This window comes from Opisthorchis viverrini (assembly GCF_000715545.1).
Source record: "Opisthorchis viverrini unplaced genomic scaffold opera_v5_476, whole genome shotgun sequence".
Taxonomy (NCBI): domain Eukaryota; kingdom Metazoa; phylum Platyhelminthes; class Trematoda; order Opisthorchiida; family Opisthorchiidae; genus Opisthorchis; species Opisthorchis viverrini.
In genome coordinates this window covers 282,629-297,703 of record NW_008752142.1, presented here as the reverse complement: position 1 = coordinate 297,703, position 15,075 = coordinate 282,629, and the positions used below count along the sequence as shown (strand labels likewise).

Genomic DNA, 15,075 nt, shown 5'->3' with positions numbered 1-15,075 from the left:
GCTACACCCTTTTTTTCACTTGTGCCTTTCAGGTGAACGACAGCCACTGACCGACAAGAACAAAAGCGACTCGGGAAACTTGGGCGATAGCCTCGATCCTAGGTATCAATCCGTGAATCTGTGAGCTGAATATGCGCGACTCGGATTGGTCTATACGCAGTCCAATCAAAAAATGCTTTTTGGCCCTTTCCAGTTATCGATGCACCCGACCAATTGACATGGTGTTGTGGCAGCGCTTCTTCGCTCATGGCCCCACTGCGTGTAATTAGAGCAGCGGGTGATTTTTTGCTCCGTTTGCCTCATACAGACTGTTTCAAGATTCAGGGAAATCTCTAGTTTGAACTTTCCGGATTCATCTAATCGCATGTGTTCTTTGGAATCATGTGCTGGAGGGGCAACTTTTGACCCATCCCAATTGTTCGGGAAGGCCTGTTTCGCCCAGTTATAAGTAAACATGTTATACAGTCACCAAATGAGTGATTCCTGTTCATCTCCAAACGGATGGCGTGAGTTTACTCCGGAAAGTAGTCCCTTGACGCTTGAGGCAGAAAAGGCGCTCGCTTATTTCGGAAGCCGTTGGGGTTTAAAGTTTATTGTTCAGGCTTGAGTTGCTGGCCGGTTGAACAGCTCTTGGTGGCCATTGAACTGTTTACAGTGTTCAATATAAGGCTCAGACGAGAAATATGCGTACCATTTTTTTCTCAATGAATGTTTCGCCCAACAGAAGATTCCAAACCTATAGCCCGTATCAGCGAGAATAGTTTGAGTATATTCCAGAACTTTCTAGCCTCCATCTCGTCGGCTTTCGTGATCCACCAAACTTCTCAATCTTCGCAAATGCTTTTTTCACCTGAGGTCAGACCGTTCGTCGAGTAGCATTGTGCTCTCCGTGGTTCGAACTCGACCTCTGCCTCTCGACTTCCTCTGTCTAGGCTTGGGCAACCTGGCATTATCCCAGCCCTCGTGCCTCCTTCGTGTGGCATGGCAGCTAGGCGCTGAAATGGTGCTACAGCTGACTGATTTTTATTTATTGTGCTCTGGACCAGAGAATTACGTGTTCGCAATTCGAGAAATTCCGGGATGTTGCACAGCATACAATGCTTATATCTATTTCACTGCGCCGTTACTTATTGAGTGCTCATGATCTTGGGGGATTGAGTCAGTGGCTTCATTAAGCAGTTTTGGTAGGCCTGCCTCAATTCAGGGTCTGGGCGCTTCTCAGTGACCATTTAGGTATTCACATCTTGCGTGCCCCTGAGAAGCGTAGCGAGATGTAGCAACGAACATGCACGTGATCCGAGTCCACATGACTATCCCAGTAGCAGCTATAATCAGTGATTGACAGGCACCACCTATAGATAATGGCGATGTGCTGCGTCTGTGTTTAAGGTTAGATCGCATGTGGTGGCACATTGTTGGTTGTTTTTTGTGAGTTAGTGCTTTGCGGAATCGGGGCGAGCCTGTTCCGTGGTTCGAGCGTAAATTTACTGACAGGAAGGTCTGCAGTTCGAACCCGACTTTATACATCTCGACTTCTATCTAGGCTTGGGCAACCTGACAGTATCACAGCCCTCGTACTTCTTTCTTGTGGCATGAAAGTCAGGTGCATTTGGTTACATGTGAAAAAATCTTTCAGCTGTAGCACCCCTTCGGTGCAGGTACCTACCCTATCTTTCCAAACCTTCGTTGAACGAAACTATGGCAGTTATAACCACTGCTACCAGTCCGCAGTCCTTACAGCTGATGTTGATGGCGTTCTGGCACCTCGGGTAACCATTCAGTTGGCCTGTGGTGAGAAAGGCCGATCAGCTTGATGAGGCTGTCACACAATTTTGAAAGTGAAGGAAGGGCCATGGGTTCGTCAGGCGTCCACTGTTGTGCCCAGCTTAAAAGACATCTGATCTGAATGTAGAAGCCATCGGGGGCATTAGCGGTAAATTCTTTTTCGCTACAAGAGGCTGGCAGTCCGATTTAGTCCATTGCGTTGCTCTCTGGGAACCTCCCTTGTTGGGATTTTTTATCAACTCATATTTCTCCCATATTTTTGCTCCGCCACGCGTGGATGCATGAAAACATACGGTGAGCATTATGAGTCTGGCAGTAAAATTGACTTTCATTAGAATTGTCCTTTATTCTCTTCATTCAATGCTGAATCAATTTTCAAAGAAGCCCGTGTTTACCAAATACACATGGTGCGCATGTTCACACGCACACTCCCCATACGTACGTGGTATGGCAATGAAGCACTACTGTTGCTATGTGGGGTTGATGTCAGTGATGATGACCGTAGCTTTGCGGTTTTGAAACCTAAACAACGTGTAGAAAGCAATAGGAAATTGCCAGCTTATGACCGTCGATGCCTTACAGATATCATAGCACTACGGTACGTGTCTGCAGTCAATCAACGTCTTCAGTTGGTGACTTGATTTTGCTGCACCAAATACACACCGTTGGTCATCCGCCCTGTGTTCCCGTCGGTTGAGTATTTCGCTATTACATGTTTGCTGTGGCCAGTTCTGGTGGGCAACGCATGTCCTTGAGGCGAATTACGGAGAGCATAACAACGGGTGTTTGCGCCGCTGGGAGCATCGCCTGCGAGGCCTTTGTATTCTAGCTTTATGATGCCAATGTTTAAAGGTACTTCTCGACAGCGCCACACAGCCATTATTTTCCCATTGTTTAGTCTGTCTTCTGACTTCTGATCCTGTTTCACTCTTCATCGTCGTATGTTGCGGCTTCCAGAAGCATCATACGTACGTATATGGTTCACGGTTGTTCACCTCAACTGGACTGAACTGAACCCCATTTCGAAAGTACTCCGGTGTTAACGGAAAACCTAACCGAAGCAGAGAGGTGGACAACCTTTGACATGTCAGTAGGGTATTGAATAAATCACGAAACGTTTCGGCGCTGTCGGCGCTACTCGCCTTTCAGGATGGAGACTGCATGATCCCCACTACGTCTGGTTGGAGACGCTGCAAGATATGGATGCCAACCGATGTCACTCACGATCTTGTCGTCAGTTTCTATCCAGATTGCCGGAATGAGCATTTGGAGGTGTAGGTGCCTCGCAGTGATTGTAGTAAGCTAGAACCAAGTCCCTCCCCCGTCCACTTTTATCCTTTTCTTTACAGTAAGGCTTTCAAATAAATGATGGTTGTATGGTAACGAAGCATCGGTGTTGAACACTGATATCATGATATCGATGATGATGATGATGATGATGATGATGATGATGATGATGATAATGCGTTTGATCTTGAGCTCGAAATAGCTCATTGGTTACACCTGGACTGGAAGGTCTGTGATTGGAACCCAGCCGCTGCCTCTCGACTGTCCCTGTTTAGCCTTGGACGACCTGCTGTATCTCAGCTCTTATACTCCTTTCGGGAGGATGGCATGTAGGCACCGAATGGACGTTACAGGCGAACGGTTCGGTCTTGGTGTTTCAGGTCATTTGTGCCACTCACTAACACCAAAATTCATCTTCCCAACTGCGTACAGTTTGTTTAAGTGGAACAAGGCTGACGGAAATCTGTATATTACGCCTACGTATAAACCCCAATAGGGGAAAAACTATTCGTGGACTGTCGAAGTGTTTTCAGTGTGAGTTTTGCCAAGCCATTTGTCGCTTTCGGATGTAATCGCGAACGACAGATAGGGAGTTTTCGGCTGTAGGTTACTGTAAGGGGCTCGCATGTTTGCTACCAACTTGCTTAAATTTCCGTGTGATCTGATTTCTCAGGAGAAATATGGGGCAATTCCAGTACATCCTCGTCGTTTAGTATGTCAATTCGTTGACCGTGAATATCTGAACAGTTACTGAAGGAGAAACGTTCCCATTCCCTCATGCAGAAAATCAGCCCAGTACGGAGTAATTCCTGATGTTCGAAGAAAATTCACGCGCGTATTTTCATACCATAATTCCGGTTGGTTTGTATAGCTTCCTGATACGATATTTGTCACAGTATTGGTTCGCCTCTTTAGGGCTGGGTGGTTAGATAATCAAGCAGGGATATCACATTAAGGAGGGCCTGGCGCTCTACTTATACGGCCTAATTCTAATCTCTGCTCACTAGGGGCTTTCCGACTGTAAACTGATCCTGGCCACTAGTTTGAGTGCCGCTGGCAGGCTCTGCTGAAACCCCGCACTGGCTATTTCATTTTCACTACACAATGCTGATGCCATTTACTCACATTTATCTTCTGTCCTAGTTTTGGACGCAGCTTTGGTAACCGATTGCCGAATCCGCTGTTCTCGTCTCACGTATGTTTATTTCGACCATACTTTGGTAAATGGTCGTATTTCGTCCTGTTGAGTGTAGAGATTGATGGTTTTGGGTTTCACGTGACCGCATGTTCTGTGATGCCAATTTTTAATGGTACTGCTTCTGGTACCATTTTCGGTGACTTGGGTGCTTCACACACTTAGAGGTGCTTGTTCCCGTTTTCGATCAGTGTTCTGTGAGCCCGACGTCAAACTTTGAAGCGTTATTTTGTGGCCCCACTGTCCGCTATTATTGCTCAAAAAGACGGGGAAAGCAAGTCAAATTGAAGGAAACGTAAACAAATGCAACTTTCCAATCTAGCAAGATTCCCAAGGTGCTCACTGTTGCCCATATGGAATAGACCCTTATAGGACTTTGGTGTTTTGGCCCCTCAACACTGACGGATGGCTGTTTGTCTCATGTGGAAGTTCTTACGGTGGGACTTGTGGCAGCTTTATTCTGAATTGGCTTCCATGTGTCTTCCATAAGTCGGTACTGACCCCGCACTGTCAGCCCTGCGATGCACGTCCAATGCATATACGTGCTTCAGTTTCTCCAGCCTTTCGCCGAATGCGACGGGTTCGTTTCCTGCTAGTGCCTTTCTTCAAGTCGATTAACATACTTGCGGTGACCAGTTACACTATTCATTTGAGCGAACATTATCAGCCGTTGTCGTTATCATTTTTAGCGACATCAGAGCTAGACACCGACAGCTCTGTCTGGCAGATCACAAAACACCCTACAATGATCATTCATCGTCAGCTTATGAGTCACACTACTTCTTTTACTTCGCAGTGACACTTGGTCCTTTCTCCTTCCAGGTGACAGCCGGCTGGGCCACAACCGTAGTTCAATGGATTTGTGTGTTGACGCACCATTAGCCCCTTTGGAGGTAGACATTTTATCCGATGATTCAAGCAGCCGCGGTCAAATTTGTCTCAATGAACCAGTCCAATGTAGACGTTCAGATGGATCGCTACCAACAGACCAGTCAGATTTGGACCTGCTTTGCAGTGGATCTCTCACAGACTTGGTGTTGAATTTCGACGACCGAGTCTACAATTGTTTCAATCAGCCCATTGAACAATCGGTGGTCTCTGGCACGGCATTCGCTTCTACGGTAGGGAATGCCAAGGCACCACTAGTCGTGATGCAAGGAGGTAGACATTTTATCCGATGATTCAAGCAGCCGCGGTCAAATTTGTCTCAATGAACCAGTCCAATGTAGACGTTCAGATGGATCGCTACCAACAGACCAGTCAGATTTGGACCTGCTTTGCAGTGGATCTCTCACAGACTTGGTGTTGAATTTCGACGACCGAGTCTACAATTGTTTCAATCAGCCCATTGAACAATCGGTGGTCTCTGGCACGGCATTCGCTTCTACGGTAGGGAATGCCAAGGCACCACTAGTTCGTGATGCAACTTTGTCCGAAGTGAAGTAAGAAAGTGGTTTTGCTCGATTGATTTTTTTGTTGTAGATTTTGGTGGAAGGAAGCGGTTGGAGAACCCCGAACGTTTGATTATCCGTTTGAAAGTGCACCAGATAAACTGGGAATGTATGAAGACGTAAGTGTTATTGGGTATGGCCGTTCTTACAATATTTCTGCAAGGTTTTTGGCACCACCTTACCTAAGTCACAAAACGAGGAGGATGCTGAATACAGCTGATTCTTAGTATGGGTGCTCTGGAGAGCGTTGTTTTTGAATACTGTGTCATGAGGGAACATCATTTTTATTGATGTGGCCGTCCATACTCCGACCAGTGACTTAGGTATGCCTGCAAGCAACGTCTGTCATGCTGCGTTGCACTTTGTGGTGTTGAGAATGGCGTTTGTCGTTGTGACTCGGCAGCCTGTAAGCTCCGTTTGATGGTGCAGAGATAAGAGTTACACCCCCAACCAGATGTTGAAGTAGTTCTGGCACCGCCACCCTTCCCTCGTATTCCATCAAAATACGATAATCTTTCATCAGACTGCAGAACGAGTAAGCTCCGAAGTTATGTTGGATAATACGATCATCGTCTTAAGTTTTTGCGTCTGAGGGTCTGCGAGCGGTATTTGCCTTTTCGCCATCTTCGCCATTGACGAGAATGACAAATCCTAACCGGTAACCATTATTTTTATCTGCCGTTCACATGATCGCGAAGAGCAAAGATATCCGTGGTACCCAAGGTAAAACATCCAGGACTAAAGTTCACTGCACCAGAAAAAGACGATGCCAATTGTTTGCGAGTAGCTTTCTGCGTCTATGCGTCTGTGCATCGTCGTGCCAACAATCAACAGAAATCTTCCCATCAGCTACAGACTGTATGCCTCTAGAGACGGCGGCATTAAGGGATTTTCTGCTCTTTATATGCTTGGCATAGTTAACAGCTGCCATCAGACTGCGATGTCTCAATGTGATTCTGGTTGATCGAATCCACTTTCAGACACACCTTTCATTTCAAGGAGAGATATTGGGGTTTTATGTCGCCTTGCTTAGTTGAAGGGCTCCGGCAGTTGTGGTTTTGGCAGATTGAATCACCAAAGGCCAGAATTCTCTCCATCTGACAGAGTTGCCTTTGACGTTGAGGTCGCTTAAACGTAACCGGTATTGGCTAGCTTCGGTGGATTTAGAACGAAGTGGGACTTGGGCAACCTGGTAGTATTCCAGCCATCATGCTTCCTTCCTCTGGCACGGCAGCTGAGCACCGAAAGAGTGCGATTTGATTCGGAGAATAGTAGTCCACTTGTTACTCCCTTTCGGTGCACAGTTGTTATGCAACTCGAACCAAGCACAAGGGCTGAGCTAATGTTGGGTTTTCCAGGCGTAGACTACAAATCGCAGACCTTGTGTTGGATGATTTCGTGCCTTACGGGCTGATCTGTCTCCAGCGCAGCTGTATTACGGTGACCAGAGAACCGGTGCTTGGTAATGCAGCCATCGAAATCCCCATAGAATTACTTGTTTTATTTCATCTGCAAAGGACAATTAAGTTCACGCGAACCGTGTTTTCGGGTCACTCCTTCCATATCCCGCGAACTGAAAGCATGTGAGGGAAATTAGAGGTTCTCATCTGTGGCTCCCTCTTGGCGAATAATTGCCAATTAGTCCACCAGAATCAGAAAGTCTTAGGCACTCAGTTTGCATAGATGTAAAGATGATCGATTGACAATGGGGGTTTGTGGTAACAGATCACTAACCGGTCGCATCTTGCTAACTCGCATCCAAAACTTTGGGCTATTTGGTAAACAGTTGAGACAAAGCCATCCGGGACATTCCAAGCTACATCATGTCGCAGATAAATTGAGCCTGAAATAGCGGCATGTGCGGATTCTGAGGGGTTTCCAATCACCATATACTACCTCATTCAAGCACGTCCCATCTATATACTTGAAATCAGCTTACTAAATCACCATTATCTCATCTGTTTCTATCCTTCTTGGTTTGGTTCGTATTCACATCTTTAATCCAAGACACTGCCCACGGCATCGGGGTGATTGTCTCACTGGCGCGCACATGAACAGAGAACCTGGGGGAAAATGTGCTTGGTAACACTGTGGGTAATACAGTCACTCACAGCAATTGCCCGCTAACGTTGACCGTTTAGTAGGCTAGTTAGGCTCAGGTGCAGTTGTGCTTTGCTTTAGTCAGCTATTTCTATCGATGGAGATATCCCTTCCTAGCCGGCATTCCGTTATGTTCACTGAGAAATCATGTTCCTTAGTTAGGCTGCCGTGAATGAATGCAGTGCCCAAGTTAACGGCATCACAATGACAGAAGACTATAAAGTGGTTAACAGTCGTGGGATACGAAGCCTACATGCGTTCGTACTCGTGATTCAAAGCTCCGTGATATAACTCATGGGTTAAACCGTGATCTCCGACTTTTCATCTGTTCCTATCCAATTTGGGCAACATGACAGTATGCTAGCCTTCTCACATTTACGGATTGCAGGAATGCACTCCAAGGTACCACAATTAAATGACGTAGAATGGTTCAGTTTGTACTTTTGCGGTCTCATCAAGAGGTGTTGCTTTAGTGGTTTTGTACGATTCCTGAGGGTTCCAGAATATTAAGGATAACAGTTTCCCACATTGGATTAACCGTGTTTACATCTCCCCGGATTGCAACTAACCCTTGTTTCCAGTGGCAGATATAGTCAATGGCCTGGGAACCATCAGTTTCAACTGTAGTGACTACTTGGTGAGAACTTCGCCTTAGAAAAGATCGAAGAACGTCTTAACTGGCTCATTGTCTAACTGGTCTGAACTTCTGACCTCAAGATGGTTTAGTGGTTAGAGCGCGAATTTACTGACCGGAAGGTCCGTGGTTCGAAACCGACCTGTACCTCTCGACTTCTCCTGTCTAGGCTCGGGCAACTTGGCAGTATCCCAGCCCTCGTGCTTCTTTTGGGCGGCATTACAGCTAGGCACCCAAAGTGTTACAGCTGAACGATAATAATATATAATAATCTGAGCTCGAGTTTCTCCAGTGGTTTGGGCAAAACGTACTGACAGGAAGGTCCGTAGTTCGAACCTAACCTCATCTTCTGTCTGAGCTTGGGCAGCCTGACAATATCTCAGCCGTTGTGCTTCCTTTGGCATGGCAGGCAGCATCGAAATTATGTTACAACCGAACGGCTGCATTGCAGTGGCTTAGAATCCTGCCCTTAAGATTCAAAGAAGCATCAGGGGTGCAATACTGACACGTTAGCCGTACCCGGACTGAAGTGACCGGAAAGCTGGGGTTAGATCTCAACCTTCTGTTCAGTATCTTTGGCGTCCACCACTGAGTTTTCTCTTGTCCCTGCCTTTTTGCAGGAAGGTCCGTAGTTCGAACCTAAACTCATCTTCTGTCTGAGCTTGGGCAGCCTGACAATATCTCAGCCGTTGTGCTTCCTTTGGGTGGCATGGCAGCATCGAAATTATGTTACAACCGAACGGCTGCATTGCAGTGGCTTAGAATCCTGCCCTTAAGATTCAAAGAAGCATCAGGGGTGCAATACTGACACGTTAGCCGTACCCGGACTGAAGTGACCGGAAAGCTGGGGTTAGATCTCAACCTTCTGTTCAGTATCTTTGGCGTCCACCACTGAGTTTTCTCTTGTCCCTGCCTTTTTGAACGTGAATGGGTTCACAGAAATAAATAAATCGTTTCATTTGTGGAATCCCTCCAGTCTGTGACTTCCGGGTAACTCGATGGAAGCCCGAAGGGGGCGAGATGGCCGAAGTGGTTAGAGCGCGGATTACTAACCTGAAGGTCCGCGGTTCGAATCCGACCTCCGCCACTCGACTTCCCCTGTCTAGGCTTGGGCAACCTGGCAGTATCCCAGCCCTCGTGCTCCCTTCGGGTGGCATGGCAGCTAGGCACCGGAAGGGTGCTACAGCTGAACGCTTTATCTTTTTTATTTTTACCGAAGATCGCGAAGATGCCGAGGTGTGGACAGAATTAATCAAATCAAACGACGGACGTCCCGGTCACTAGTACCGCTCGAGCCATAACATGTTCCTGAATAGCGCTTCAAATGGTGTATTGAGTGGCGTAATTTGTATCACAGCCGCAATTCGCTCTTCCGGGTCGCCGTAAGCTCCGAGCTCGTATATTTTCTGGTCTGTACTGAGACAAATTACTCACCGACCTCACAGGCGTTCATTTATGAATACAACTTAACCGAATTGTGAGTGTGTTTGCCACTGCTGCTGTCAATCTTCGTTTTTTCGAAGCTCTCTGATTTCTTTCTAATTCAGTTCGAATCAGCAGATGCTGATGGCATCACCGAGGATGAAAATATTCACCTACCTGTTATTTATCCTCTCGGGAGAAAAGGTCTGGTGAGTTTTATTTTTGTCCTGTTAACAAAATGTCCTCGCAGGGCGGTGGTTTGACGCTCTGTTGGTGTCGCTCGGCCATCTGCAACGGAGACAGCCTTGGTTGTTTCTCGACTGATTTTTTATATCCAACTTGTTTGAGTTCTACTTGTCGGTCTGTGCGCTGAGTAGCATCCTCGTTTTCTGTTCTATGTGAAGTTCACGAGTCTGTCAGAGACAAGTTCTTCTTATATAAAAAAGCAGCTTCATATTTGACTATTCAGCAAGTTTCCTTTCTTACCCTCTAGATTACCCAGAAGGATTGCTTCTATTGTGTATGTTTTACCTCCGATTCGAGCGTAATTTACAATTAGAAGAGATCTCTGCGAAATTTCCGTTTTGATCATTTATTCCCGATGTCTAAATTTCAACACTTGCCAACCAGACTGATTATTAGCCCAACGGTAGACGTCAAGATCATTTATTCATAATTCAGTTTATAATGTTTCTGAAAACTTAGCCCACTTGTGTGCGGGCGGAATTTTTTTCGCTGTTGAACACAGAGTGAGAAACTCATTACCTGCGGTACTTTCCCAACCGAACTCAAGCAAGTTACGCGGTCGCCTCAGATTCTTCGATTTATGCTGTAACGGCAGTGAAACGTCGATGTCCCTTTCTAGAGTTATGTTTCCGATGACACGATTGCCTGATATACATGTACGAAGCCCAACCTACCGTTACATGCACACTAATGGTCGAATGTCTATTTGAACTTTTCGGGAAATAGGGTGGTTTTTCTTTCTGTTACTGTTGCTGTTACTTTTACCTCATGGATCGGACGTTTTGCGGGTTCGTTTTACAAATTCCCTTTACACCTTCCTGCCTTCAACGTGCCACGCTTCCAGGAAGATGAAGTAGTAGCCGAGCCGGACACCTCTTTCCAAGGACACGTGACGACCGACTCAGAGTGTTCCTCATCTTTCAGTGCCAGGGCAACCACACCAGATCGTTCTGAACGTCGTTCGCTATCACCCTGCATGGAGCGTGTGGACGAATCAGTGCCGAATGATGCTACTTCGGTTATCTCCTTGACTCTCCCAGATGAACTGCGAGCGGTACTCTCCAGTCTGTCAGTTTCCGATCAACCGCCTTCAGTACTAGCAGGTGGGTTTTACTACTTTCGTGGATTTATAGTCTTAGTGCGCGACACTTAATACTTGTACTGCGTCTTCACCTAATGCAGACAACTTGGATAGTCATCGGGAAGGGATGTCTCGTGAGCTTCACACTCCGTATCTTGGCTTACGTGAAGCGATTAATCGTTAAAAAATCTGTTTGTTGGATCGCACTGATTCACAGATTAGCTTGGGATGACTAAGTGGTTAAGGCGCGAGCTTACAAACCGGAAGGTCATTGGTTAGAATGCCCTTGTCTATGCTTGGCAACCTGGCAGTATCTCAGCCATCGTGCTTCCTTCGCTGCCCAGCTGCCATGCCAACTGAAAGAAGCACGAGGGTGAACATACTGCCAGGTTGCCCTAGCCTAGACGAGGAAAGTTGTGATGCAGACCCTCGTTTTCTGTTCTATGTGAAGTTCACGAGTCTGTCAGAGACAAGTTCTTCTTATATAAAAAAGCAGCTTCATATTTGACTATTCAGCAAGTTTCCTTTCTTACCCTCTAGATTACCCAGAAGGATTGCTTCTATTGTGTATGTTTTACCTCCGATTCGAGCGTAATTTACAATTAGAAGAGATCTCTGCGAAATTTCCGTTTTGATCATTTATTCCCGATGTCTAAATTTCAACACTTGCCAACCAGACTGATTATTAGCCCAACGGTAGACGTCAAGATCATTTATTCATAATTCAGTTTATAATGTTTCTGAAAACTTAGCCCACTTGTGTGCGGGCGGAATTTTTTTCGCTGTTGAACACAGAGTGAGAAACTCATTACCTGCGGTACTTTCCCAACCGAACTCAAGCAAGTTACGCGGTCGCCTCAGATTCTTCGATTTATGCTGTAACGGCAGTGAAACGTCGATGTCCCTTTCTAGAGTTATGTTTCCGATGACACGATTGCCTGATATACATGTACGAAGCCCAACCTACCGTTACATGCACACTAATGGTCGAATGTCTATTTGAACTTTTCGGGAAATAGGGTGGTTTTTCTTTCTGTTACTGTTGCTGTTACTTTTACCTCATGGATCGGACGTTTTGCGGGTTCGTTTTACAAATTCCCTTTACACCTTCCTGCCTTCAACGTGCCACGCTTCCAGGAAGATGAAGTAGTAGCCGAGCCGGACACCTCTTTCCAAGGACACGTGACGACCGACTCAGAGTGTTCCTCATCTTTCAGTGCCAGGGCAACCACACCAGATCGTTCTGAACGTCGTTCGCTATCACCCTGCATGGAGCGTGTGGACGAATCAGTGCCGAATGATGCTACTTCGGTTATCTCCTTGACTCTCCCAGATGAACTGCGAGCGGTACTCTCCAGTCTGTCAGTTTCCGATCAACCGCCTTCAGTACTAGCAGGTGGGTTTTACTACTTTCGTGGATTTATAGTCTTAGTGCGCGACACTTAATACTTGTACTGCGTCTTCACCTAATGCAGACAACTTGGATAGTCATCGGGAAGGGATGTCTCGTGAGCTTCACACTCCGTATCTTGGCTTACGTGAAGCGATTAATCGTTAAAAAATCTGTTTGTTGGATCGCACTGATTCACAGATTAGCTTGGGATGACTAAGTGGTTAAGGCGCGAGCTTACAAACCGGAAGGTCATTGGTTAGAATGCCCTTGTCTATGCTTGGCAACCTGGCAGTATCTCAGCCATCGTGCTTCCTTCGCTGCCCAGCTGCCATGCCAACTGAAAGAAGCACGAGGGTGAACATACTGCCAGGTTGCCCTAGCCTAGACGAGGAAAGTTGTGATGCAGACGTCCGGTTCGAACCACGAACCTTCCGGTCAGTAAATTGGCACCCTAACCACTGAGCCATCCACCTGATATATCAAAAAGGTAGGGCAACGGACCGTTAACCTGTCCTGCGGCTGGTTGCTTCATTTTCATCCGGCCGGACATCTCGTGTGAATGTTCTGGCGAGTCAAACTTTCCCATACCTGAGCATGTTAGCACACGCATTCTGCCGAGACATAAATATAAGTTATTGGCCGCAAAAACTTCGCAGTTGTCTCTCCTGAAGTGTTACCGTGATACTTTTACACTGAATCACTACGTTTACTGTCCAGTAACCTTCGGATAGATTGCCACGAATGGCAATCTGACTTGGATAAATCCGGTCATCTTGTGGTACCCGCGAGCCCCTTCCTCATATCACAATCACTCAGTAAGATCAGAAGAACGGTGGATGAATGCACGTATGTGTTGCGTATGATATGTTTTCAGGATGTGATGCCAAAAGAAGCTGATCAATGAACCAATCGAATGCAAGGAGTACAGACCGCAGAACAACAGTATTACTATGAGAAAGGTGCCCTGCAACTGGTCAATCTCACGAACACTTGTCAGATAGTCTGACGAAACGCAGGTAGGCAAAGAGGAAGCACCTAACCAACCACGCACTGACTGACGAAGCTTCTGCAGACTAACTGCCAGGCTCAACAAACAAATCGACATCCACTTGATCAACACGCAAGAAATCCGCGCGAGCTAACAATATTTCGACACACTGCCGATACCGCGTTTTCAACCTTACTCCTCTATCCGGCCAAAACGCCTTTTGCCTCTTTTTCTTCCCGCAGGGTTGGATGCTTAAGGTCGCTGAAAAGAATGGTGAGTAGCAATAGAGGCAGATACACTAGTGAATATATTTTGCTGCCGAATAACTGATTGGTGCAGTTATGGAAATCGTCATAGTAAAGCACTTTATGGTCTGCCCAGTGGCCATCACTTTGGCTTTCCTTCTTCTGGTCGGAGCTCTTGGCCATAGGCCACATACAGAGTTGGAGATGGCTAACTGGATAAACAAGTCATTTCCAACCCCCTCCCCCCTGCTGTCAGCGAATATTTCCATGCTATCACCTGGTGTAGTCAACGAAATCTTCACCTCCAAGTTACCTCAATTTATCAGCCACCACCACCAACATTTCACCCGTCTTTTGTTTCCTATGTGGAGAAGGTGTTCAAAGTTTCATGCAGCGTGTGCCTTTTAATGAGACGAGAATGCGTGCACTTACACTGCTGTTAGTCACAGTGTGGGTGTTTGCTCTCAAGGTCGTTGTCGTTGTTGTCCAACTGAACTGGACTGTATCGGGGATGTGTGATCCGAACTCTGTAGATTATTCGAAACAGGCGAACTAGTTTTCTCAAGACGTTTAAGCGTTTAGTACGGTGCTTTTGATAAAAACAGACCAACGAGGTAGATTACAGCAGCGTATGTTGAACCGACTCCCATGAGGCTCATTGACCTCCTTAGGTTCTCAATGTCAGTGGCTTGATTTAAGTGTTTGCCAGTCTATTTGTTCGGAAAAAAGCCGTAAAACGTTATTTCTTCGGACCAGACGACAGGTTGGTCCTGAGGCTCATTGACCTCCTTAGGTTCTCAATGTCAGTGGCTTGATTTAAGTGTTTGCCAGTCTATTTGTTCGGAAAAAAGCCGTAAAACGTTATTTCTTCGGACCAGACGACATCATGGGTTGGTCCTACAATTCTGTCGCACCCGTTTTTCTCTCTTTTGGTTATTTTGCGTAAGCGGAGCAGAGTAAAACTATCGATCGCTTCCCACAATTCCCTGGTGTGTCATGTTTTTATTTCTGTGCCCAATTTTCGATTCACTTGCCTCTGTCGTGGTAAGATTCTCGTTGCCTCTTTCGAGTGCCAGCTTTATGTGTACTATCTTGCTGTTTACTGGTTCCATGATCTGAGCAGCAAATGGCGTGGTTCCACTAGATGCGCAAACAATTCGCTGCTAAAGAAGAGATCTGTCAGTTGTCGCATTGATAAAGAGTCACAATTTCCGACCCCCAATCTCCCGGGTTCTTAGAAAGTGGTCC

The 15,075-nt window shown here is 46.4% G+C and overlaps 2 protein-coding genes across 2 annotated transcripts in view; one reads left to right on the top strand and one right to left on the bottom strand.

Moving 5' to 3' along the window:
- Positions 1-454: 454 nt before the first annotated feature.
- Positions 455-15,075, top strand: part of T265_11342 (hypothetical protein) — a gene marked incomplete at both ends in the record, with an annotated part of 58,752 nt that continues 44,131 nt past the window's right edge. The window contains 7 exons of the mRNA XM_009177973.1: positions 455-506; positions 5,090-5,428; positions 5,487-5,709; positions 5,750-5,837; positions 10,000-10,083; positions 10,965-11,223; positions 12,535-12,597. Of these exons, the coding sequence (XP_009176237.1) occupies positions 455-506; positions 5,090-5,428; positions 5,487-5,709; positions 5,750-5,837; positions 10,000-10,083; positions 10,965-11,223; positions 12,535-12,597 (1,108 nt within the window). The remainder of the gene's footprint in view (positions 507-5,089; positions 5,429-5,486; positions 5,710-5,749; positions 5,838-9,999; positions 10,084-10,964; positions 11,224-12,534; positions 12,598-15,075) is intronic.
- T265_11341 (hypothetical protein) lies at positions 12,290-12,472 on the bottom strand (the record flags this gene model as incomplete). The annotated part of the gene is made up of 1 exon (XM_009177974.1): positions 12,290-12,472. One exon carries the CDS (start codon positions 12,470-12,472, stop codon positions 12,290-12,292), a length of 183 nt encoding a protein of 60 aa, XP_009176238.1.